This window comes from Thamnophis sirtalis, unplaced genomic scaffold (assembly GCF_051295495.1).
Source record: "Thamnophis sirtalis isolate CommonGarterSnake01/CBP01778 unplaced genomic scaffold, rThaSir2_p1.2 scaffold_4, whole genome shotgun sequence".
Classification (NCBI taxonomy): domain Eukaryota; kingdom Metazoa; phylum Chordata; class Lepidosauria; order Squamata; family Natricidae; genus Thamnophis; species Thamnophis sirtalis.
In genome coordinates, this window is record NW_028261384.1 from 107,823,393 (window position 1) to 107,849,724 (window position 26,332).

Consider the following 26,332-nt stretch of genomic DNA (forward strand, 5'->3'; position numbering starts at 1 on the left):
TATTCTCCTTTTGCATGAAATTTGGTGAGCTGAAACAATGTTGGGTGCAGAGAAAAGAAATGATGCTGTCATTGCAGAATTCATCCTCTTAGTTTTTGGGGAATTCTGCTGAACTGCAGCCTCTGAATTTCTTCCTCTTCATAGTGATTTGTCTTGTGACAATAATTGGGAATCTTCTCATCATTGTGCTAGTTGTGACTGACTGGCATTTTCACACCATCAAATATTTTCACGGATAATTTGTTCTGCTTAGAGACCAGCTGTTCCTCAAGAATCCTACCAAAATATTAGCTATTATTTTGAATGGAGACAGTACTATTATTGGGATTCAGTATCTAGTCCAATATTGTTTCTTTGCCACTTCTTTAGATATAGGAATATGACTTTCAAGGAAAAGGATCCTAGTATTATAGAATGACTTATTTCATCTTGAGCACAGTTTAGAAATCTACGGAGAATTGATAGGAGTCATATTTGGGAGTAGAAAAATAAATGGAAATGCTTGATCCTACAAATTGTTCTGCATTATTTGCATATTCTGTGTCTTCTATTTTTCCAAAATAGATATGAGGGAAAAAGGATTTTGCACCAGCAATATTTCAACTGTAATTAAAATCCTGCATAAAATATGGGTACATAAAAGCTATCAATCTTTTTAAGACACTATTAAAATTTTATGAAACTAATAAGAAAATAATATTTCTTAACTCTGTCATCATCTACTTCTTGTTATATATTGTAGATAATAGATCTGAATGACATTTGATGCATGGAAAACATTTTGGATACAAAAAAAGAAAACCAGACAAGCATCACAGAATTTATCCTTCTGGGTTTTGGGAATCTCCAAGAACTGCAGCCTCTCCTTTTCTGCTTCTTCTTGATGATTTATCTGATGACAATAATTGGAAATATCCTCATCTTCCTGCTTGTTATGGCTGATCAGCTCCTTCATACTCCAATGTACTTCTTCCTGGCAAATTTATCATTTCTGGATACCTGTTATAGCTCTACCTTGCTGCCTAAAATGTTGTCAAACTTTCTGAGTGCTGAGAAAACTATTACTGTGAATGGATGTCTAGCTCAATATCATTTCTTTTGTCTTAGTGGAGCTACAGAAGCATATCTTTTGGCTGTAATGTCATATGATCGCTATTCAGCAATTTGTAGACCTCTGTTCTACCCTTCTATTATGAATAAGAATTTTTGTTTCCAGCTTATTGCTGGGACTTGGATAAGTAGTATGACATTTAATGCTGTTCTGGTGGCTCTCGTGGCTCAGTTATCTTTCTGTGGACCAAATGTCATAGACCATTACTTTTGTGATTTACATCCACTGACAAAAATGTCTTGTAGTGACACAACTTTATTTGAACTCTTTACTTTTTGCATGACCATCATTTTCACAATTCCTCCATTTCTTTTGACCCTCACCTCTTACATTTGCATCATTGTCAGTATCATCAAAATAAATTCCACCATTGGAAGGCAAAAAGCCTTCTCAACCTGCTCCTCTCACCTCTTGGTAGTATGCCTTTTCTATGGCACATCAGTCATTGTCTATACATTGCCAGATACCTCCTCCCTAAAACACCTCAACAAAATCATTTCCGTTTTCTATACTGTTGTAACTCCTCTGCTCAATCCACTTATCTATTCTTTAAGAAACAAAGACATTCACAAAGCGCTAGGGCGATTTTTAAATAAAGTGTTAAATTTTGGCATGAATCACCCAAAGCTGTAAATTTATTTTCAGTTCATTAGATAGTCATATTTAAATATAAGTGTAGTAGAACTCTGGTATTGATATTATCTAATTTGTTTAGCAATAGCACTTATATACCACTTCACAGTGCTTTACAGCTCTTTCTAAGTGGTTTACAGAATCAGCATGTTGCCCCCAACAATCTGGGTCTTCATTTTACCAACATAGAAGGATGGAAGGCTAAGTCAAGCTTGAGCCAGTGAGACTTGAACTCCTGGAGTGAGCAGTGAGTTAGTCCTGTAGTACTGCATTCTAACCACTGCACCACCATGGCTGCATTTACTGAGGTTTCAGAGTGAGTTCATAATCCATTACAAAGTTTAGGAGTTTTTATTTATACTTCAGAGCTTATACTATCTTTTTGAGTTGGGTTTTAATAGTTTTTTTTCTTTTAGCATAGCACTTGCTTGAAAAGCTATTTATATAGGTAGTCCTCAATGATTGGTTGCTTAGCAACTCTTTGAAATTATTCAAACAGAGAATTACTACCCCAGAATTACTACCTGGTTTCAATGGACCAGACTCTCGTTCATGTGATTGCATTTTGTGCAATTGGCAACCAGCTCATATTTACATTCATTTGAGCATCCCACAGACACATTATCAAATTTTTAGCATTTTTTCCAGTTTCCAATGTTTACTTCTGGTTTTCAGGGGAAAAAAATGGCAATTGAAGAAAATTGATTCATTTAACAATCACAGTGTTTGTTTAACAATCATGGCATTCACTTAATAATTGCAGCGTTTATTGAACAACCACTACAAAAAAAAGGGGTATAACATTAGGCATGGCTATCTGGTGAACCATTTAACAACTGCCATGATTTATGATTCTAATTTTGGGCTCATCATACAGTTATAAGTTGAAGACAATCTGCACTGTATTTGTATTAGAATGTATACATTTTTCTCTAATATCTTATGTTGAATATAATATTTATGTGGGCTAGTTTAATATATTTGAATTACCCTGGATTTTTCATGTAATCCTAAAAATAAATGATTCACTAAAATTATTCTTAATAAAGCCTAGAAAGTTAAATTTACTATTATGCCAACTATTATCAATCTTTAATAATCTATAAGTATCAGAGATCATTCGCCTTGGAAACAGTGGTGAGTTTGTATCTGTTTCACTACAGTTTGCTCATGCACTCTCTGTCTTGCGCACAATGCTTCTGTGCATTTGCAGAAGTGTGCGGGCAAGTGGGCAGAGCGTGCCGCCACTACTGATTTAACCAAACCAGACTGAACTTGGAACAACTCACCTCTGCTTGGAAAGATTTGAAAAATTTCTGTCAGCAATCTTTTCCTTTTTTATTTGTATCAAAAGCACCTTCAAATAATAACATTCAACACTGAGCAAGTAAAAAGGTATAAAATAGGCCACAGAAATATAAGTGCAGGTAAAAAATAAATAGGTTTAAAACTAATGACATTCACCCAGTATCAGGTCATATCAATAGCATTTTCTCTCACTACCATGAGCTCTTCCTCCATATATGTTGAAAGATCCAGAAGCATCCTTTGATCAGCAATCACTGATGATATATATATAAAAAATTCCCCTAAATTTTGCTTCTGCCCATATAACTGTTATGATATGCTGATACATATTCTTATTTACATTCAAAGTCAAAATTTAAGGAATATTTGAGAGAAATGTAAGAAAATTTGACGAAAAAAATAAAGTAACATTACTTAGCAATCATAATAGTAGCATGGAATGATATGGTCTCTAAGGACAGCCTATTTGCTCTCTAAGGAGAATGCAAGATTATCTGTTCTTGCCTTTTTCCTGGGACTGATGACTAATAACAAGCCCACTGATGTGGTAACTACAGGTAGTACCATTCTGTAAATCTCTGGACTTTTAGGATGGATGGCTAAAAAATATTGCAAACAATTAATTAGTTGTCAACATTAGTAATGTCTAGAGAATAATCAATCCCAAAAAGGAAGAATTAACATGGTGACTCCTGTAGGGTTTATAACATAGAACAATGCATCAAAAGTCAACAATAAATCTCCCAGGATTAATTATTATAGTTTTTTAAAAATCTATTTTAGAAATACTTCTATTTTGTATCAAGAAAAGCTCCAGCTTTTCCAGAGTGCAGATTCTCCAAAAGTAATTTGGAGTAAAACATTACTAAATTCTTGGGAAATCTTGAGCAAATCACTTTCTGAACTTTCCCATTTCAGACAGCATTATCTATTCTGAATGTTGAGGTCTGCTTTCATGATATTATTTTCCTTTAGAACATTGAATGACTTCATAGTCTGCTTTATTCCTGGAATATATTCCAGAATTGACATTTAATTAAAAGAAGAAAATCTGGATACAGAAAGAGGAAACCTGACGAGCATTAAAGAATTCATCCTTCTGGGTTTTGGGAATCTCCCAGAGCTGCGACTTCTCTTTTTCTGGCTCATCTTGGTGATTTACGTGATGACAATAACTGGAAATCTCCTTATCTTTCTTCTTCTTGTGGTTGATCAGCAACTTCATACCCCAATGTACTTCTTCCTTGCAAATTTGTCTTTCTTGGACACTTGTTATAGTTCTATCTTGCTGCCCAAAATATTGGCCAACTTGCTAACAGGTGAAGGAACTATTACTGTAAGTGGATGCCTAACCCAATATCATCTCTTTAGCTTTTGTGGAAGTACAGAAACGTATCTTTTGGCTGCCATGTCTTATGATCGCTATTTAGCAATTTGTAGGCCTTTGCTCTATGCTTCTATTATGAATAGGAAATTATGTTTCCAGCTTATGGCTTTGGGATGGATAAGTAGTTTGATATTTAATCTTATTATGGCAGCTTTTATGGATCAGCTATCCTTCTGTGGTTCTAATTTCATAGATCATTACTTTTGTGACTTTCGTCCATTGGAGAAATTGTTATGTACTGATAAAACGCTTTTTGAGCTCTTTGTTTTTTGCATGACCATCCTATTTACAATTCCTCCATTTCTGTTGACCCTCATTTCTTACATTTACATCATTGTTACCATCATCAAAATCAAATCTATCATTGGAAGGCAAAAGGCTTTTTCAACCTGCTCCTCTCATCTCATTGTAGTTTCTCTTTATTATGGCACATTAATCATTGTCTATGTATTTCCAGATACCCTCTCCCTCAGACATCTCAATAAAATATTATCTGTTTTCTATACAGTCATGACTCCTTTGCTCAACCCTCTAATTTATACCTTAAGAAACAAAAATGTTCACAAAGCCTTAAGACGGCTTGGTATTAAAATAATAATTTTGGGTATGTTATCTGAAACTGATAGCTATTAACAGTTAACTAAATAATCACATACGGAATGTTACCATGATAATATGGTATCAATAACAGGCTGTTATTCTGATCATAATATTGGTTGAGGATTTGAACTGGAGTCACAATGAGAACAAATTTAATAGTTTTGCTTCAAAGCAGGCCTAGCTCTGACTAACCCTTATTCTTCTCCAGTTGTTTTTGAGCTCATTCTATTATTTCATATTTCTTTTTAGAATATATTTTTTAAAATATGAATTTAATTTAATAAATCATTTCTATTGGAGATCAAGATACATAAATTTCTCTGCCATTGTTTATTAATTATTGTATAATATCAATTTTTGCTGTTTTCAATCTGTTTTCATGGTTTGACTGCCTACATTCATTATATTACCTAAAATAAATGACTTGCTGAGATTATCATAAATAATTGCCCCAAATGTTATTGCTTTTTTATTTTTAAAAATCTCTTTCTGGGACATTTGTGTTTACTATTTATTATTGCTTCTTTAATTGTTGTATCTGTTTAAAATTGCTTGAATCTGAAACTATAAGGAAGCTCACTCAATACATATCTTCATTTAAAAGAACCTGTAGATGAACATTTTGGAGATATTTTCAGGCTGCTTATTCATCTCCTTAATTGACATGCTTCCAGTCCACAATTCAATAATATTATGTAAATGTGGGACTTTTGCATGGTCTTGCATTGAACTAAATGATAAAATAAGTGTGACAATATTATTTGTATCATTTTAATTAAACTAAATTAGCTGATAGACATATCCCAGTGTTCCTTTGTGCTGATGAGGTGCTGATTCACTGCCTACTGCAGAAATGAAGACAGTCCTTAATTCCTTTTGTCTATATTGCAACAATGAAAAAAAATTGCTAATAAACTATCAGAAACCAAATCCATGACATTTGTTAAGAAACCTAAAATTAAATTTTAAATGATTAATGATAACAAAATAAAACAGATTGCTTTAATTATTTAATTATTTGGGAATTTCTTTTCATTCATTTTGAGAGACTCACATCTGATGCATGTAGCATAATGGCTTATAGGAATCTATTTTGATTTTCTATTTCTCTAAGGACAAAGAGTACATTCCAGCTGCCTTAAAAGTATTTGAGGCAAAATTAATGGAACATATATTGTTTTTAACTCAATTATGTAATTCCCTAAATTTATATCAAACACGACTGTCTGATTAATACTGGATGATGAATCCAGACCAATACTCAACATCATGATTGTTTTAACACATGGTTTAGGAGGAACAAATAATTGTCAGTGAAATTTATTTATTTATTTATTAGTTATTACTCCAAATGAGTCTGGGCAGCTGTCAGTATACCAAAATAGTATAACAGAACCATATTCAGGCAAAAAAATATGAAAAGGAAAATGAAGGAAAAAGGAAAGGAAAGGAAAAAGGAAAGGAAAAAGAAAAGGAGAAGAGAGGGGAGGAGAGGAAAGGACAAATGGAAAGGCAAACCCCCAAACATCTGTTAGCTCCCCTAGGTAGGCAAAATTAAGAAATCAATTTTATAGGAGATTGTCTATAATAACCGAATCTTGCATGTTTGAATATTTTCTACCACCTTGTTTTTTTTATAGTTCAGTGAATTATAGCGATGCCAATCTGATCTGCTTCTGAATGTTACTTGGACATTTTGGAGTGAAAAAATACCTTTACCTAGATAATGATGACAGCATTTCTCCATTAAGATAATCTTCTTACATCAATATCCCACCATTCTCATTTATCATTAAACTACTTGTTTAATTGAAGGAAACCAGCTGAAGGAAATCAGCTAAAATTTGCCAGACAGATACCATAAAAAAAACTGGGCTCTACGTCATGCTTTCTGTATCTAACCCATTACTTAAATTGCAAGTTGCAGTACAGCTTCCAAAACATAGGCATGTCCATAGTTAACTGAGTCACTGTTAAGTATTTCAAGTTCTCAGTATTCAGGGCACAATGATTCCAATTTCTAAATAATAAAAGTAAGTATCAAATTAAAAGAAATTATTAAATTAACAGACCTGTTAGCCCATGAAATATTGGGCAGTAAATTTATTCAAGATATGAGATGTCAGCTGCCATGTTCTTCTTCCCCTTTTAATTACAATTATATTTTCTACTTTTTCAAACTATTTTACAACCTTGCAATTGCTGTAAACATGTCCAAGTTTGCTTTCAGGCAGCATGTCACAAGTATGCATTAACAGAGGAGAGGATGAAGATTACATGAAGTGCTAATGGGCGGCGGCTGCTCTTGCTCCTAGTCTGGAGCCTCTTGGTCAACTTGCTTCCGCCTCGTCATCAAGTGTTAGTCAGGTCTGACATTAGCATTCTCTGAGCCCTGATCCTAACCAAAACTCAGTTCCATGTTTTCCTCTGCCAACTCAGACTCACCATACTCCTCTGAACTTGCATCTAGAGAGGGATCTGGAGGCAGATCCACAACAATGAATGCCTTATGATTTTAAAAAGAATTGACAAAATAACATTGCAAGCAGAACAATCAGTCCTCTAACCAATAAGCTCTGAACATCACAGCAATCCCATCATTAAAGTATTATAAGATCTCCTTTGGAGTTGATAATTGAGTTGCATCAGAAAACCAAAAAAGTGATTAATTCAAGAAAAAGCTTCTTCAGCTCACCTGAGAGTTGAAGAAGCTTCCTGGATGAGAAGTGAAACATCTTCAAAGAAAAAAATGAAGTATGAAATTAAAAGAAATTACTCACTTAATGGACCTGGTAGGTCATGAAATATTGTGCAATAAATTTATTCAAGGTTTGAGTTGTCAGTTGCCTTTTGAAAAAGCATTTTTGGGACTCTGGGTTACTTTGTTAACAAAATAAAAGGTTAAGAGGTCTTGAATCCCTCTTTTGAGGTGAATTATGAAAGGAAAAATGATTAGATGCGCCCTTTTATTTAATCACCCTATATAAAATAATATGTTAAAAACACTTATTAGTTAAGAGGCATCAGTTACAATCCTAAAACAACTAAGCTTATTTTGTAAAAATGAAGTTATAATCCAAATTACGTCCTGAATTAAGGTATACAAAACTAAACAAGCAATCATTGAGTTAATAATATATGTAACCTAAGAAACCTGGCTCAAAACCCTGCTGAATATACCCATATTTGCTTATAAAAAGTGAATATGTATACATTATATCTCTATTTTATCCTAAGTCTCAACATCTCTTATTTGAATGGGGTAATTGTGAGGTATTGTCAGTATACAGGGTAATTTTTGAGATAAAATTCCTAAAGAATATGATATTTGTGATCCAAATCACAAATGTATTTGTTTCCATTTCCATCTATAACAAACTATGATTTATATAATCTTTTCCCCCCTTGTTTGCTTTCCTACTTTAAAATCGTGCACCTGATGTATGTAAATTGTGGTTGTGAATTGAAGACTACTTGTATTTTAATAATTTATCAGGATCAGGTCCCAAAGGTGCTTTTTCAGGAAGCAACTGAATCTTCTTGGTTTTTTTTCTTTTTGAAGACATTTTGCTTCTCATCCAAGAAGCTTCTTCAGCTCTGACAGGATAGTGGGGAATGGAAGGATTTATATTCCTTGCAGACAGCTGGTAATCTGCATCCTTTTAGAGGGTTGTTGAAGCACTTGGAAGTTTATCTGTGTCCTCAGGGTCATCTGAGTAGTGATCCTTGCTCATCCAAATCCCACATTTGGGACAACCATGATATGGATGACTGCAAATCTCTAGACTTTTATCTGGACCAGGATTTTAGAAAAAGAGAGTCAATTCAATATAAATATATTTGAAGATTTTTTTTTCTTTTTTTCTTTAAAAAGGTAATTACAATCATCTGGAAGTAGCTTCAAGATAACCCAGTAGGAAGAGGTAGAAAGTATAGAACATATAGAGAGGGGGAAAAAACTATAGCTGACAGTACAGGCTACTTTGCATAATCTAGTATCATCTTGCAGATTCTAAGGATTTATTTTCTTGGGGAGGGGACATTATTCTTCCAAAGTATAAATTCCAAACAAAAGAAACAATTCAGGAGGAAATAATCAGTAGTGGGTTCAGTGGTGGGTTTGGCCCAGTTTGGCTGAACTGGTAGTGGTATGATGGCCTGGGTCACTGGAACTGGCAGTGACCCAGGCCTGCCATGCCCCCAAACTGGTTCCCTGGTTGCTGCTGATTATAGATTAAAGCTTTATAGAAAGCTAGATAATCAGCAGCAAGTGATCTCAATGGATCATTTAATTGAAATGCCTGGGGAAGACTCTTGAGAGACATATGTTTATTGTAGAGAATATTAGTGTTAGGTTTAGTGATGGCTGGATATCTATGAGTTTGAAAATTACTTGTAGCAAGTAAGTTTCATAATGACATCAGTCTCTTGTACAAAGCAATATGCATTTATTGGCAGGATCACCAAGTGTTTTAGTCTTTAAAAGAGACTGATAGTATAGTTCTTGTAATCTATTTCTCCTCACAAGATGGAGCTTCTGTTAGCAAGATTGATAGTTGGACAAAACCTATTGGAAATTTGTTTCCTTCCTATAACAAACATTGTGAAAATTTCATTCATTAGATAAAACAGGAGATACAAAGCAGTCCTGGTGATTCATTTTGGATTAGACCATTGATTCTAAACCGAATAAGGCCACTTTGAATAATAAATTTGGGATTTCTAATTATAACTGATCCAGTGGAGAACCCGATTGCACAGTTTCCTGATTATGGTCTTATTTTTATATATTTGCTGAACTGAAAGAAAAATGTTAGATGCAAAGAAAGAAAATGAGACAGGCATCACAGAATTTATCTTCTTAGGTTTGGGAAATCCTGGTGAATTACAGCCTTTACTTTTCATGCTTTTCTTGGTGATTTATCTTGTGACAGTAACTGGGAATCTTCTCATCATTGTGTTAGTTGTAGCTGACCAACACCTTCACAGCCCCATGTACTTCTTCCTGGGGAATTTGTCTTGCCTTGAAACCTGTTATTCCACAACTATCTTACCAAAAATGCTGACCACTTTGTTTACTGGAGACAGAACAATAACTGTAAGTTGTTGCCTAACCCAATATTTTTTCTTTGGCTGTTGCATAGCTATAGAAACGTTTCTTCTGGCAGCAATGTCTTATGACCGTTACTTGGCAATATGCAGACCTTTATTTTATGCTTCTATTATGAACAGGAAGTTTTGTTTCCAGCTTATGGCTGGGGCATGGATAAATGGTTTGATAGTTAATAGCATTGTTGTGTTTCTGCTAGCCCAACTTTCTTTCTGTGGATCTAATATAATAGATCATTACATTTGTGACTTAACTCCATTGGAAAAACTGACTTGCAGGGACCCAACACTATTTAAACTCATTGTTCTTCTCTTGTCCTTCATTTTTACCATCCCCCCATTTTTACTGACCTTCAGTTCTTACATTTGCATCATTGGAAGCATCATAACGATTCAATCTACTATTGGAAGGCAAAAAGCTTTTTCAACCTGCTCTTCTCATCTCATGGTGGTTTGTCTTTTTTACGGCACATTAATCATTGTCTACATGTTCCGAGATACTCCCACTATGAAACATCTCAGTAAAATCTTCTCCATTTTTTACACAATCCTAACTCCTCTGGCCAATCCTCTCATCTACACTTTAAGAAATAAAGAAGTTCATAAATCCTTAAGGCAAATTCTTATGAAATGTTCACGTGCTTTAAGAAAATATCCATAGAATTCTTTCCTTGCCTTTGCTGATGAAGGTAGCTGCTAAAACAAATGCAAGCATGTTTTTGCAATCAAAGCTGTTAATCTAGATTTGAGATTTCTTTTTCTTCTAGGACAGCAAAGAAGCTGCTGCTCCTGGTGGGTGATATTTACTGTCTGTTCTCTGATGAAGTTTTATAACTGTTACATTGAGCTTGAACACACTGACTTCTCTTTTCAGTTTGGCAATAAATTTCTCAGATATTCAAAAATAATCAATTTGGTGTTTCAGGATTTTAATATGAATTTGCCTGTATTAGCAAAGTATAACAATTAGTTTTGCAACAACAGTAACAATAACAGGGTATACACACCAGATGTTTCATTAAATTTCCCTACAATACATCATGCACAGAGGTGGGTTGCTCCGGGTTTGGCCAAACCAGTAGTGATATTATGGCTTGGGTCGCAGAACTGACAGCGACTCAGGCTGGCATGTCCCTGAACCAGTTCCCCGGCCACTGCTGCCATTGCTGGCAGGTTGTTTAGTAGCACAAAGTTCACTGTAAATTGTTTTGTGCATGCGAACACAACCCACCTCTGATCATGCATCATGGCAGATACCATCATCTACTCATTGGTTTTTAGGGGGCTAAATGCTTATAACTTTTTGCAAATTAGCAGATATAAAAGAGGAGAGAGATCAACCTATTTCAATTAAAAAAACATTTTGTACAATATATTTTATTATAATCATTAGACGTAATTGTGTCGGCGATACACAGAACAGGCACATTTCTAAAGTTAGTAAATTATTGTACATATTCTTCACGTTTGAATTCCAAATGAAGATATTGTTGGAATTGGGTTTTTCTTCCAGTGTTTATTCTCACTACTGTAAGCATATATCTAATTTAGTTATTATGTTTCTTGTTGATTATTTTAGAGATTATTTCTAATAAAAATGTAATGACTTCATTCCAAATTTAAATTCCAAAGTATCTTGTATTATGCTATGTATAACTTTTGCATTATTTTTATTTATATACCACATGAGATAAAAAAATATTTTATTTCCTGTCATTTTCAACCTCTATTGATGTATGATTTATCTGTCTTAGATAATATTGATAGATGATGGTAGTATACTATCAATAAAACATTTTATACTAATTTTTTTAGCTTATAACTGGGTAAATTTTATAGATTTAGTTGATCATTCTTCCCACTATTATATAGTAACCATTTCTTTGAAATGTTTATGCTTATGCTTATGTTTATTGTTCTGTGTCAAGACTAAATAAAAGTTTGCATTTACAACTTAATAAATGGTGTTGATTTATTTTCAAATTCATTTTTTTTCATGATGCCCTTCCTTCCTTTTTGAGATCTGATCTTGTTCTTCAGACTAGTAGTAAATCTGTCAAGTATGTTCCATTTTCCCCTGTGTTTTAAGTTCATAGAACCTGAGTGTACTATGTTTACATTTGCAATTACTATAAATGTATCCAATATGAAAAACATTATTTAATCAAGCTTTGTCTAATAACATGTTCCTTTACATTTTTATCTTCCTTTGTATCTCTGTGCCATAAATTGATTTGTCAGTCTGGCTACCTCTGGAAGTGCCATTTTGCTATTTGGAGATTTTATTCATTACAAGCAGCTTACTTTATAGTAGAGTTTAAAACTTGAAAGGGCAATGCCACATTTCCCTTTAGAATCTTGTACAATTAGTGTGTTTTGATGATTGTTTCACTGAAATATTTTTCAATTAATCATTTTTCTCCCTTTAAAAAAGGAGTCATTCAATAATGGAATGGTCAGCATTTAAATTTAATAAATACATACTGATATTTTTTTTTGAACAATACATTTTTATTATCAAATTTTGATGTAAATTGAATAAAATTTATTTCATAGCATTTGTTTTATTATTCACTTTCCTTTCATTTTAGTTTATATTTTAATGTTTGATTTTGAAATTTGATAAAGATGTAAATTCAGTAAATTGAATTAGAGCAACATGATTTTTGTTTTAAATGCATAGTGCTGATAGCATGATCATCAAGGATCATGATGATCTTAGAAAAGTATGATGTTCCAAGAGGTTCAGCAGGACAAGGTGGGTATCTAAAAGTGCTTAATTTTGGATACTGCCTTCAAAGTTTAAATAAAAATATGGGGTCATTTTCACGCAAATACATATTTGTGCAACTATCAAATTTCTAGTTTCCAACCTTGTGCTTATTAAAGAGGGACAATGTAGATGATTCTATAGATAAAACTGATTGTTCCATACCAGTTTCGACTCTTTCAAGATAAATGATTCTGCCTGCAATAATTCAAATAATTTAATTTGGCGACCCATTCCATAAATCATACAAACCATACAAACCAGCAGCCTTGACTAAAATGACTAGAATAATAAATGGTGCAGATAGTATAAATAGTATATGTTGAGTCATAATTAATAGATAATACCAACATTAACCCCATGTCCAGAAATACACAATCTGCAGTAAGGGCCAGCTTAAGCCAGTGATTAATTAGATGACATCTATCTGAAAATCACTCCTCTAAGAGATCTGAACAGTTCACAGGAAACAACAGCAACTACATCTCTCACTCTAGGGAACTTTGCACTAAATTAAATAAACTAAACTAAAACATCAAGAAAATAAAGCAAAACTTCTATTTATATCTATCTATCTATCTATCTATCTATCTATCTATCTATCTATCTATCTATCTATCTATCTATCTATCTATCTATCTATCTATCTATCTTTCTATCTATCTATCTATCTATCTATCTATCTATCTATCTATCTATCTATCTATCTATCTATCTATCTATCTATCTATCTATCTATCTATCTATCTATCTATCATCTACCTATCATCTACCTATCATCTACCTACCTACCTACCTACCTACCTACCTACCTACCTACCTACCTACCTACCTATGATCTGTTTATCATCTATCTATTTATATCAATCTTCTATCTATAAGAGTTATCTAACTCTTGCAGACAATTGCATAATTGTCTCCATTTTTTTAAAAAAAAGTGATTTAAATTTTACATAATGAATTGAACATAATGAACATAAGAAATAACATAACCCTTTCATCTGTCCTTGCCTCTTCATCAATAGAAGGACAATTCAAAGTGTGAGAATCAGTGGTTGTTGCAGGAAGTACGCCCTGGTACGGATGTACTGGTACCATCTGGGAGCACCAGGTGCCATTCTGATATGGTGGTCCAGAGGGATTCCCCACCTGCCCTCCTTACCTGTATTTGAGCTCTTAAGCATATCTATACATGGTGCATACCGTGCATGCAGGATGCTCTGCCGAGCAGCTGGAGCATCGTGAGGGGTCACGGAGCATTGCAGGAGGTAAGGATGCATGAGCACACAGTGCCCATGTGCGAGTGTGCTTCAGGCATTCACATGATGGGCACCAGGCCCCGTTACACCATACTGGTTGCACTGGAATCTGGAACGCACCACTGGTGAGAATTAACAGTTTCTTGAAGACACAATTTACCATAAGGCATAGAGATATTTTTTTGAATGTATATTGATCTTTTTTGCCATAGCTCAAGTATGATATTTTCAAAATACTGTTATTCAGAACATCTAATTTTATTGTTCAATAAGAAATTTTTAGATATTAAATGTCACTATACATTTTAGTAGATAAATATAGAAAATTTTAGATGACATGGATGTGATTTTGTGGTTCACTTGAATTTTACATTATTCTCTAGCTAATCTTTTAAGGTAGTAACTTTATAAGTTAATAGTTGTTGAAATTTTAATTTATAGTCCATTTTTGGATAGGAATAAGATTTCTAAGAAAAAAATGGGTCATAGAATAAAATAGAATAGAACAGAATAGAATAGAACAGAACTTTATTTAGCTAAGTTATTAGACACAAAAAGAATTTGACTCCAGTGCAGAAACTCTCAGTGTACATGCAAAAATCATATGTTGTCCTGATTGTAATTGGAGCCCTTGGATCAATACCTAAAGGGCTACCTTGCTATTTGGAAATTCTAAATTTACCAGACTTGAACATTCTGATTCTACAAAAAACACCCTACTTGGAACAGCTTATATCCTCTGATGTTACCTTAACACTTCCTAGGTCCTGGGTAGGACTCGAGCTGTTGAGCTACCAACCAGAACCCAAGGGCTGTGAATCAAACCATAGATTAACAAGATGATGATGATGATGATGATGATGATGATGATGATGATGATGATGATGATGATTGAAACTCTATGGAAAGTCAGAAATAGAAATCCAATCATTGACAAACATAGTCCGAGTATTCAGCACCGATATTTCAATGCAGTTTGGCATGGAAAAATGTGCCACTGTGCCATACAATATGGTGAAAAAAACAAATAAGAATTCTATACCGCATCGGTCGTCGCACGGGTTAACAAGGGCCGCGGTGGATGTTGGGGTCCCTGGACATCCGTCGACAAGTGGGCTACAAGTGGACCAGCCAACAAAACGACAAAAATATAGTGCAGATAAAAACCGTGCCATAATGGCCTGCTACTACAACTCAGTGCCAGAAAAAAGAGGCTATTTAAAGCGAATGTATGAATTATGGAAACAACAATATCCAGATTCAAATGTTAGTGAACAACGACTAGCAGATCAAAGGCGATTTATTATACGGAATAAAGTGTTTAGTGAAGTTGAACATGAGGAAATTCAGGCAAATTGCAAAACCCAAAAAACAATATCACAAGCAGAAATAACTGATATTCAAGACACAACTAAAGACATTATAGTAGAACTCCCAGAAGAAGCTCTCGGGGAGGAAATAACATCATCACCACTAGAACCAGTTATCACTGAACCAACTGATGAACTAACTCAAAAACAAAAAGAATTGAAGGATAAGATCATGGAGCATTTTCTGCTTAATGAGGAAAGGCAACATTTACCATCACTAAAAACTGTGCCTAAGAAAATTTTGGCCCCTATCATGAAAATGGTTAATGCAGTGTTTTCAACAATTGAACCGGGATCCATCTTGGAAACAAACCAGTTAATGTACAGCGCAGCTGTAATAGTCATTAATGAACTAGGCATTAAAATTAAAATACCTAGTCACACAACAGAAAAAGCATCAAAGCCAAAGTGGAAAATCCGTTTAGAACAAAAAAATCAAAAAATTAAGGGCAGATGCTAGTAACTTAAAAAACATGCATGAGCAACGGCTTAAAAACAACAAAATCATAGATCGCCTAAATAGAAGATATAGATTGGATACAAGAAACATCAATGAAGCTGTAGAGATTGTAAAACAGCAGATAACAGCAACAGCTAGAAAAATTGAAAGATATGAGGCACGAATCATCCAATATAAACAAAATCAGCAATTTTGATCAGACCAACGGCGTTTTTATCAAAGTCTTAATGTGAATGGTGACACCAAAAGTGAAAAACCCGAAAAACAGGCCACAGTTGAATTCTGGAAAGAATTGTGGGAAAATGCAAAGGACTACAACAAGGAGGCAAAGTGGATACATGACTTTGAGAAAAGCATTGGCAACAAACAAATGCAAGTATTAGAAATAACAACTGAGATGGTCAAAAATTCGAGTTAAAAATGTAAAGAATTGGACATCACCTGGAAAGGACCAATTACATGGTTTCTGGCTCAAATATCTGACCAGTTTACATGCAATATTGGCCAGGCAACTGAATGAAATTTTACAAAAGGGCCAAATTGATGAATGGTTGACAACTGGAAAAACATACTTGATTCAGAAAGATCCAACTAAAGGAACAACACCTGAAAACTACAGACCAATAACATGCTTGCCAACAACCTTCAAATTACTCACAGGCATTATTGCAGATAACATGATGGATTATTTGGAAACAAACAACATCTTGCCAGTAGAGCAAAAAGGCAACAAAAGAAGGAGCAGGGGCACAAAAGATCAGCTTCTAATTGATAAAATGATATTAGAAAATTGTAAGAACAGAAAAACAAACTTGAATATGGAATATTGATATTGATTACAAAAAGGCATTTGACTCATTGCCACATAGTTGGTTCATAAAATGCTTAGAAACAACTGGCATTAGCAAAAATATTACATCCTTTACTGAAAAGGCAATGAAACAATGGAGAACTGAGTTGGCAGTAGGGAATGAGATCTACGGAATGGTTAATATCAAGCGAGGAATTTTCCAGGGTGATTCACTTTCACCTCTTCTCTTCATCATCGCAATGATCCCACTAAAAATGAAATTAGGCTACCAAACAGCCAGAGAAGCTGAAAAAATTTCGCATTTACTATATATGGATGATTTGAAACTCTATGGAATGTCAGAAATAGAAATCCAATCATTGACAAACACAGTCCGAGTATTCAGCACCGATATTTCAATGCAGTTTGGCATGGAAAAATGCGCCACTGTATCCATAAAAAGGGGCAAAATCACTGCATGTGAGGGAATTGAAATGCCCAATGGCCAATTAATTAAATGCAAAGAAAATGAAGCCTACAAATACTTAGGCATTCTGCAGTTGGATAACATCAAGCATGGAGAAGTAAAAACTATTGTCAGGCGAGAGTACACCAACAGAGTTAGGAAAATTTTAAAATCTAAATTGAATGGTGGAAATACAATCAAGGCCATAAATACCTGGGCAATACCAGTTATAAGATACACAGCTGGTATAGTTAACTGGACACAAGCTGATTTGGACCTTTTGGACCGAAAAACCAGGAAACTAATGACAATGCACTACAGTTTACATCCACGTGGTGATACTGATAGACTATATCTGCCCCGAAAATCAGGTGGCAGAGGATTATTACAAGTGAAGCAAACAGTTGAAGAAGAAAAACATGGACTGGCTGATTATTTAAAAGAAAATCAAGAACATCTATTAATCGAAGTAAAGAACAAAAATCTACCGAAGGCCCAACAGACGAAACAAGAATACAGAAAAGATGTGATAAAATCAAGAATGGAGAGTTGGCAGAACAAAGCACTGCATGGCCAATTTCTAGAAAAAATAAAAGATAAAGTGGACAGTGAACAAACTTGGTTATGGTTAACAACAGGTACATTAAAGAAAGAAACAGAGTCACTAATCCTGGCTGCGCAAGAATAAGCTATCCGCACAAATGCCATTAAGGCCAAAATTGAAAAATCCTCTGATGATGCCAAATGCAGACTTTGCAAAGAAGCTGATGAAACTGTTGATCACATACTCAGCTGCTGTAAAAAAACCGAGCAGACTGATTATAAATTGCGGCACAATTCAGTAGCACAAATGATCCATTGGAATTTGTGCAAAAATTATAATATCAAAACAGCAAAAAACTGGTGGGAACATCAGCCTGAAAAAGTCACCGAAAATCAGATGGTCAAGATCTTGTGGGATTTCCGTATACAAACCGACAAAATACTGGCGCATAATACACCAGACATCACACTGATTGAGAAAAATAAGGTCACAATCATAGACATCGCAATACCAGGTGATAGCAGGGTCGCCGAGAAGGAACATGAAAAAATCGCAAGATACCAGGACTTAAAAATCGAAATTCAACGACTATGGCACAAACCAGCAGTGGTAATTCCAGTGGTAATTGGCACACTGGGTGCTATTCCAAAAGCACTGGAATTACATTTAAAACAGTTAAAAATTGACAAAATCACCATCAGTCAAATGCAAAAAGCCGCACTGCTTGGATCTGCATGCATATTACGAAAATACGTTACAACGTCCTAGGCCCCTGGGTGGGGCCCGACTAGTAACCAATGCCAAATCCGGCGAAACAACTGGCCGCTGTGATACAATTGTGTAATAATAATAATAATAATAATAATAATAATAATAATAATAATAATAATAATAATAATAATAATAATAATAATAATAATAATCCAGAAGAAGGCTATAAGTTCTTAGAGATTATAGAGGCCTCTGACTTAATGCATAATAAAGTCAAGGAATTAACTTCAGCCAAGTACATTCATCGAATTCATAAGATATTAAAGTCCAAATTGAGTGGAGGAAACATCATAAAAGCCATAAATACCAGAAATAAGGAAATTGCTGAATATTCTAAGAGAAAAATAAAATATAATGCTTGGAGTAATAGGAAACCTGCAGGTAGCAAAAATAATTTTTGCTCCTGATCCTTGAAGGAAATTTAGTCTCTTCAATTGTTGCTTTTTCTAGGGTTAAGGATAAGAAGGACTGTTCAACTTTTAACAATGGAAGATACAAAAGTTCATTATAAAACAAGAATGTGGCCTTATGGATTCTCAGTATACATTGCCCAAGTAGTAACACAAATGAGTTAATAAGTCTTCAGAATTAGCAAGTTGTTAACAACACAACAGTCTTTGGGGATTTACAAATGAATTGCATCAGAAAAGTAGGAAAGAATCTTTTGGGATTAATTATTGCATTTAAAAAAACACATCTATTTTAGAAATATTTCCATCTCATAGCACAAAATATTTCAACTTACCTACAGGGCAGATTTTTGAGCTGTAATAAGGAGGAAAAATATATTGACTCAATGGGATGTGTTTTAAAGAAACCAATATCTTGCTGAAGATAAATGTCTGCTTCAGACATTCTCCTAGATTTCAGAGGAAAGATGTTCTTTTTCTGATATTCTTTTATATTAAAATATAGACAAGCTTCATAGAATGTAGTAAATAATATCATTATGTCATTTTAACTCAGACTAATCTGAGAACCTAGTGTATGTAGATCACAAAGCATAATTTATAGTTTGCTCCTAGGTATCCGTATAGCTCCTGTGAGTTACTCAACTGTGAACATCTTAAATGGAAACCAGTCACTTGCATTATACAAAGGGAATCTGTGGTTTAGCCTTGACCTAGTGGGCTAGTTTAATCAAGTGAGTTTGGACTCTTTTTCTCCAAGGTGAATTATGGTGAAATATTTGGCATTATTCTTTGGGGAAGTTAAACATTTGGATGCTTGCAAAGAGGTATTACATTATCTCACAGTGACTTAAAAATATTTTAGTGTGAATGTTTGATTTTTTTGAGTAAAACAGTTTGTAGAGGTTAATTTAGTCCTGTCTAAGGAATACATTTCTTCTTCATGAAATAATATATTTGCTTCTCGAGACCACTATTTACATAAACTATGAGAAATTGTGAGGATGCAGATTATTATTTTTTCTGTTTACAGGTATTTAATTGTTCTACATAAAGACTTCAAGTGCCAAGGATGTAGAATAGATGTTTTAAGGGTAGGCTAGAGAAATAAAGACAATATTTGTGTACTTAATTGACTTTTATTTCAAGTTCCAGAAGACTATATTGTAAGCTAGTGACTCCAAAATTACATGTTCTATATTTTATATTTTGAGATAAAAATATGTGGAAACCAAAATTATTTCATTCTTGATTTCACAAGAACTGTGACTGTGTTGCACTGTATTTCAAACTTATACAATCAAACAAATATAATTACAATGTACTCAATATTACAGACAAATTGACAACAACTCTTGTACAAGAATGTGTTAAGATTAAGATTCAACTTTCTTCAAGTACTGTCCTCACCAGTTATTTATCTTCTGATTGATTCCAAGAGCAATTTCATTTTCAAAAAGCTTTATTTAAAACAATGAATGCAGTATGGGATATTGAGCGATAACCTGATATTCAAGCATAGTCAATTTGTACATAAGGAGCTAAAAGTTTTGAGAATTTCACATAGTTTTCAAAGAAAGTGATCTAATACTGCAGATTTATCTGTTTTATTTAAGTGACTCAGTGTATTGGATAAGGTATCAGACTAAAACATGTAAGTGTGAATAGATTTTGAGTTCTAGTTTTGCTTTAGGCACAAAGCAAACTGGGTGAGCATGATTCAGTTGTCCTCTTTCAGCCCTAGAAAGAAAGCTATGGCAAACCATTCCCCCAAAAACTGAAGGCACAGATACTTACTTCATTTAGAAAAATCATAAAGAAGCATGTGGAAAACAACAGGAAATAGATAAAAAAGAGAAATGTGCATAACGTATATTGTAATATAACTTGAATGCCTCATCTCCACTACATAGCAGATATGAGGACAAGGGGTAACTTTCTTCCTTTCAGGCACATCATATTAGAGCTAATCTCCCTGTTCTCTGATGAGAATAATAGTGAACATCACTCACCTACAGGGTATTTGTCTCCTTTTCACATTATTGAAGACTTGAATGGGTGCTTTATAATTTCACATTTGAACTTTCCCCTTTCTTGTATATATTCTAGAACTTATGTGATATTTCATTAAATGGAAATGCTGGGGATAGAAAAGGAAAACCAATCAAGTATCAGAGAATTTATCCTTCTTGGTTTTGGAAATCTTCCCGAAGTGCAACCTTTTCTTTTCTGGTTCTTCTTGGTGATTTATCTGATGACAATATTTGGGAACCTCCTCATATTTCTGCTAGTTGTGGCCGACAGACATCTTCACACCCCAATGTATTTCTTCCTGTCAAATTTATCTTGCCTGGATACTTGCTACAGCTTTAATTTCTTGCCCAAAATGTTGACCAATTTGCTGACTGGAGAGAGAACCATTAGTGTGACTGGATGCCTAGCCCAATATCATTTCTTCTGCATTTGTGCATCAATAGAAACATACCTTTTAGCTGCAATGTCTTATGATCGCTATTTGGCAATTTGTAGACCTTTACAGTATGCTTCTATTATGAACAGCAGATTCTGTTTCCGTCTCATGGTTGCAATAGGCATAAACAGTTTGATATTTAATGTCATTCTTGTAACTGTTGTGGCTCAATTAACCTTTTGTGGGCCTAATGTCATAGATCATTACTTTTGTGATTTATATCCACTGATGAAACTCTCTTGTAGTGACACAAGTCTCTTCGAACGCTTTACTTTTTGCATGACCATTGTTTTCACAATTCCCCCATTCCTGTTGACCCTCACTTCTTACATTTGCATCATCGTCACCATCATAAATATCAAATCCACTACAGGAAGGCATAAAGCCTTTTCAACATGTTCATCTCATCTCATGGTAGTTTGTCTCTTTTATGGCACATTATTCATTGCCTATGCATTGCCAGACACCCCTACCCTAAGATACCTCAATAAAATCATTTCCATTTTCTACACAGTCATGACTCCTCTAGTTAACCCTCTTATCTACACTTTGAGAAACAAAGAAGTTCATAAAGCATTAAGACGAAATTTTGGGAAAGTGATTGTTTTTTTGTCATTTGTCACTTGATACTGACGCTTTTCAATTCTTTGGCAATCAAATTTTAACAAATACTTAGCAATCAGTTGTCAGTAATGAACTGCTATTCTGTTCATTAGAATTGCCTAAGAGTTTGAGCTTGGACCATGGTTGAAAGAGTTTAATTTGCTTCATGACAAAGTCCAAATGCAACTTACATTTCATCTTCTCCAGCTTTATCTGACCTTGACCTAACTCTTTCTTATCATATGGTCATTACTTTCAATGATTTCTTTTAAAACAGATTTGAAAGTTGTTGCTATTCCCCCATTCAGCAGAATTTGGATATTTCTCTGCATAGTTTATTTTTATCTACAATATTTAATGAATTCACTTTGCTGTATACTTTTAGACTTTTCATATAACTTATAAATTAAATAAATTAATTACTGAAGTTGTGTTTAAATTGAAAATGAGAATTGCCTCACTTTAAAGTCTTTTCTTTAAAAAGCACAGAAAAATACTATAGAAAAACATTATATATATATATATATATATATATATATATATATATATATATATATATATATATATATATATATATATATTATTTATCAGCACAAACACAACTATATATATATATATATATATATAGATAGATAGATAGATAGATAGATAGAGAGAGAGAGAGAGAGAGAGAGATAGATAGATAGATAGATAGATATAGATAGATAGATAGATATAGATATATAGATATATAGATATATATATACACACACACATACATACACACACACAAACACACACACACACACACATAGTAGGTTTATTTGTTAGTTTTACCTAATATAATTTTAATAAAATAATCAAAAAGAAAAAAACTATTATGTGTTTTACAATGATTATTTATTTTGATTGATTTTATTCTATTGTTATATATGCCTAAAATATTACATGTTTCCCTGAAAATAACACAGGATCTTATTTTCTTTCAACCCCCAAAATAAGCACTTGGCCTTTATTATTTTTGAGATGCAGGAGGTGGCAAGCATGGTCATCTCATGACTGCTGCTCTGTTGCAATATTTTCAGCAAGGGCTTATTTTGGGATTTATTTTAGTGCATGCACTCAAAATCCCAATTGGGTTTATTATCCGAAAACCTGTGAAAAAATTGTGAAAAAAATAAATACAATAACTGTTGCTTGAGTTTGCCAGTTTGACAAGATGTATAAAGGAAGTTTAATTTGTTTAGTTAGTGGAAGATTTTTCAGTATGTACTGCAAATGTATTATTTGTACAAAGTGCTTACCCCTTATGACAATTCTTTGTAAACCACAATGTATTTTCACATTTGTATTTCCTTGAATTCCTGTGATAAATGTAACCCCAGTTTGGACTTATGCAAACTAATAATCAGGACCTGGTGATATCACTAAAAATATATCTTAAAGCAACCCATCTGACCTTTGAAGCACATGCAAAGTCTGTAGGTCCTGCCTTTTCTTGAAATTAGAAATAAAGTAAATTTTTCAGAATGCTAGCAATAAAAAAGGTGTACATTAGTTTTACTACTAGTACATAAATGTGAGCCTTTGGATTCTCAGGATGAATTGCTCAAATAATATTGCAAAGGAGTTAACCATTCTTTACAATTAGAATGCTCTGAATTCAAGAGAAATCCCTAGACTCCTTTTTGGTTCATAATCAAATTGCATCAGATAAGCAGAAAAGCAGCATCAGATCTCCCAGGGTTAATTATTTTAAATTTTATCAAATGTTATTTTAGAAATAACTTAATCTCAAAGCAGAAAATGCTCTAGCTCGCCTGGAGTAGTAATTGGGTGGGGGGTGGGGGGTGGGAAAAAAACAGTATTGATTTTTTGGTACATCAATAAATTAAGCAATTTGCTACTAATTAATTTTAGACAGTAGCATGGATTTTGGAAAGATAGTACTCTTCTAATGTTCTTTTGCACTAAAACATTTGTTGGCTTCATAAATCTTAGTAAGTACTATAAATTTATATCATAATATCACTTTATTTCCACTTCATCTGGGGAATTACAGTAGTTTATAGTTTACTCTTATATAGGAACCCAGCCACTGCTTTAATTTAGCAAATAATTTTAAAAGAAATAAAGCAATTATGTATTAAATAAAGCCAGACTAGACTACATTAAACAAAAGAGAAGTTGTTTCCTTTACTGATGTCTAGAAAAATATTTGGTGCTATCCTTGAATGGATATAAATGTTCAGTTTGGGGGATTTATTTATTTATCATTTATTCAATTCATATAACTACTTTATCTGATATATATATCAGCATAAATATAACATATATATATATGATAAATCAAGAATATATTCATGTTACACTAGAGTAATTACACTTTAGAAACACCATCCTAAGAAAGGAAATGACTACTTGTTGTATTAACAAGAAACATAAATCTGTTGCAATTAGTTTCCATATTTAGTTTAGTCTGAGCTGCTAGTTTGTGCAAGAGTAGATTCAATTTCTCATACAAAGCAATATGTTTTGTAGAAGGGCTAATAACAAGAGGACAGGACTCTTATCAACAATTATGGTTATCAACTAGAACATTTATGCACATACATTCAGGCATATATACATTGAATAATTAATTTAACTTACTTAATAAGCAAAATAAAAGGAAGAAAGAATGACAATTTTGATAAATTAAACAATGTGGTTGGCTATAAAAACATATTGCAAGAGCTGAATACGAATACAAATATCTTCCTGGTTAGCAGATCACACCCAAATCAGTACTCTACTTACAGTGATAGAATCAATCATGCAATTTGGCAGTTTAAATCTGATTAGGCTCAAGATTCACTCAGCCTTCCATCCTCCTTCCAATATGCTAATACTGTAAACCACTTAGAGAGGTCTACAAAGCACTGTAAAAAGGTAGATAAGTTTAAGTGCTATTGCTATTGCTTTACAAACTTTTAATAGTATTTACACAATTTTACTATTGAAAAGTTGTCTTCACCATATTTTATCTGCAAATGGTTATTAACTAGCAGAAGCATCAATGCATGTCAGCAAAATCATTGAAATAAGTACTGCAGTGAAATATGAAGAACTGACTCAGTCACTATGTTTGAAAAAGGACAAAGATGATGCTGAAGTAAGATTCCCATAAATATCAAGTAAGGCAGACCCAAATGCTAGCCAAGGATATAGTCTTCTTATATTTATGTTTTTAATGACAATAGGCAAGGATTAAAAAATATTCTAAACAAAACATCTTTGTTATTGTGGGGATGACATGGTGGTATTTCTGAAGATTTAATGAATCTTTGTAGTGTTAAGTGAGCACACTTAATATCAAATAATTGCTGGTTGTGTCAATATTCGTTGTATCAATTCAGGTTTATTAATTTATGCCTTCCAGAAAAAAGTGTAGAATTGATGATATCTTCTGTAACTGAATATTCTACTTTCAGTGTCCACTATTTCAGCAGTCCTGGTAAGGTGTTTCTGTCAAGTAGTATATTCCTCAAATGGAACCCTTTAACACAATATGTTGAATAAAGCTAAGTACCCTTTAATAATATTAAGATTTAGTTTTCATTTAATTTTAATTTATTGCTTAGTCCTTCCACCTTTAAAGAAGATTCCTAACCGGTTTCTCTTTCAATTGTATGATTCCCCCCCCACAATTTTACTAAGGAAGTATATTCTTTTCATCTTTATTCAAGAAGCATGATTAAAAAGTCTTATGAAGATTCAAGTTGGATTGCTTTATATTTTCAAGCAGTGATCTTTTTCAATAAGCAAAACTGTTTATAATCAGCAACTATTAATAATTTTATCCTCTTTCTTAAATTGATGATCATCCTCCACTCATAAATATGATTTCTATTGGTTGTTTCTTTTGTGTGAAAATATAATTTTATTCCAAAATTAGCTTTTCTAATGGTTCATTTATTATAATTTTCTGCAGATTTTTTAATATGATGATTTTAGTATGATGGTGGTGAAGGAAATATTGTCACCATAACCACTGGTTTAGCAAAAACATTTTTGCTAATTATACTTTCATTATGAAAAATGACAGTATCACTATTTAAATTAGGTGAAATAGCATCTTATTCCGAGTTCTGTATATGTTTCTTTGTCATAAAATCATTTTCCCTATTGTTAGTTGTACTTAATTTATCATTATGTTAATATAATTTTTCATATTTTTATAGATTAGAGATGTAGACATTCGGGACAATCACAGAGAAACAGAGTAATATCTTTCCTATCATCACCATTGT

General features: G+C 33.3%; 4 protein-coding genes across 4 annotated transcripts; all 4 read left to right on the forward strand.

Moving 5' to 3' along the window:
- The first annotated feature begins 784 nt into the window (after nucleotides 1-784).
- On the forward strand, nucleotides 785-1,744 carry LOC106539574 (olfactory receptor 11L1-like). Its single transcript, XM_014054384.2, has one exon. It carries the CDS (start codon nucleotides 884-886, stop codon nucleotides 1,742-1,744), a length of 861 nt encoding a protein of 286 aa, XP_013909859.2. The 5' UTR covers nucleotides 785-883.
- Nucleotides 1,745-3,491: 1,747 nt separating this feature from the next.
- On the forward strand, nucleotides 3,492-5,072 carry LOC106539573 (olfactory receptor 2G3-like). Its single transcript, XM_014054383.2, has 2 exons — nucleotides 3,492-3,609; nucleotides 4,096-5,072. Exons 1-2 carry the CDS (start codon nucleotides 3,492-3,494, stop codon nucleotides 5,070-5,072), a joined length of 1,095 nt encoding a protein of 364 aa, XP_013909858.2.
- Nucleotides 5,073-9,849: 4,777 nt separating this feature from the next.
- On the forward strand, nucleotides 9,850-10,809 carry LOC106539572 (olfactory receptor 1C1-like). The gene has a single exon (XM_014054382.2). It carries the CDS (start codon nucleotides 9,850-9,852, stop codon nucleotides 10,807-10,809), a length of 960 nt encoding a protein of 319 aa, XP_013909857.2.
- Nucleotides 10,810-21,149: 10,340 nt separating this feature from the next.
- LOC106539571 (olfactory receptor 1E16-like) lies at nucleotides 21,150-22,085 on the forward strand. Its single transcript, XM_014054381.2, has one exon. It carries the CDS (start codon nucleotides 21,243-21,245, stop codon nucleotides 22,083-22,085), a length of 843 nt encoding a protein of 280 aa, XP_013909856.2. The 5' UTR covers nucleotides 21,150-21,242.
- Nucleotides 22,086-26,332: the final 4,247 nt, after the last annotated feature.

Coding starts and splice junctions, on each gene's coding strand:
- LOC106539574 (XM_014054384.2), top strand. CDS start 884: ATGATTTATCTGATGACAATAATTGGAAATATCCTCATCTTCCTGCTT.
- LOC106539573 (XM_014054383.2), top strand. CDS start 3,492: ATGATATGGTCTCTAAGGACAGCCTATTTGCTCTCTAAGGAGAATGCA. Junction 3,610..4,095: donor CACTGATGTGGTAACTACAG/GTAGTACCATTC, acceptor TTTAATTAAAAG/AAGAAAATCTGGATACAGAA.
- LOC106539572 (XM_014054382.2), top strand. CDS start 9,850: ATGTTAGATGCAAAGAAAGAAAATGAGACAGGCATCACAGAATTTATC.
- LOC106539571 (XM_014054381.2), top strand. CDS start 21,243: ATGACAATATTTGGGAACCTCCTCATATTTCTGCTAGTTGTGGCCGAC.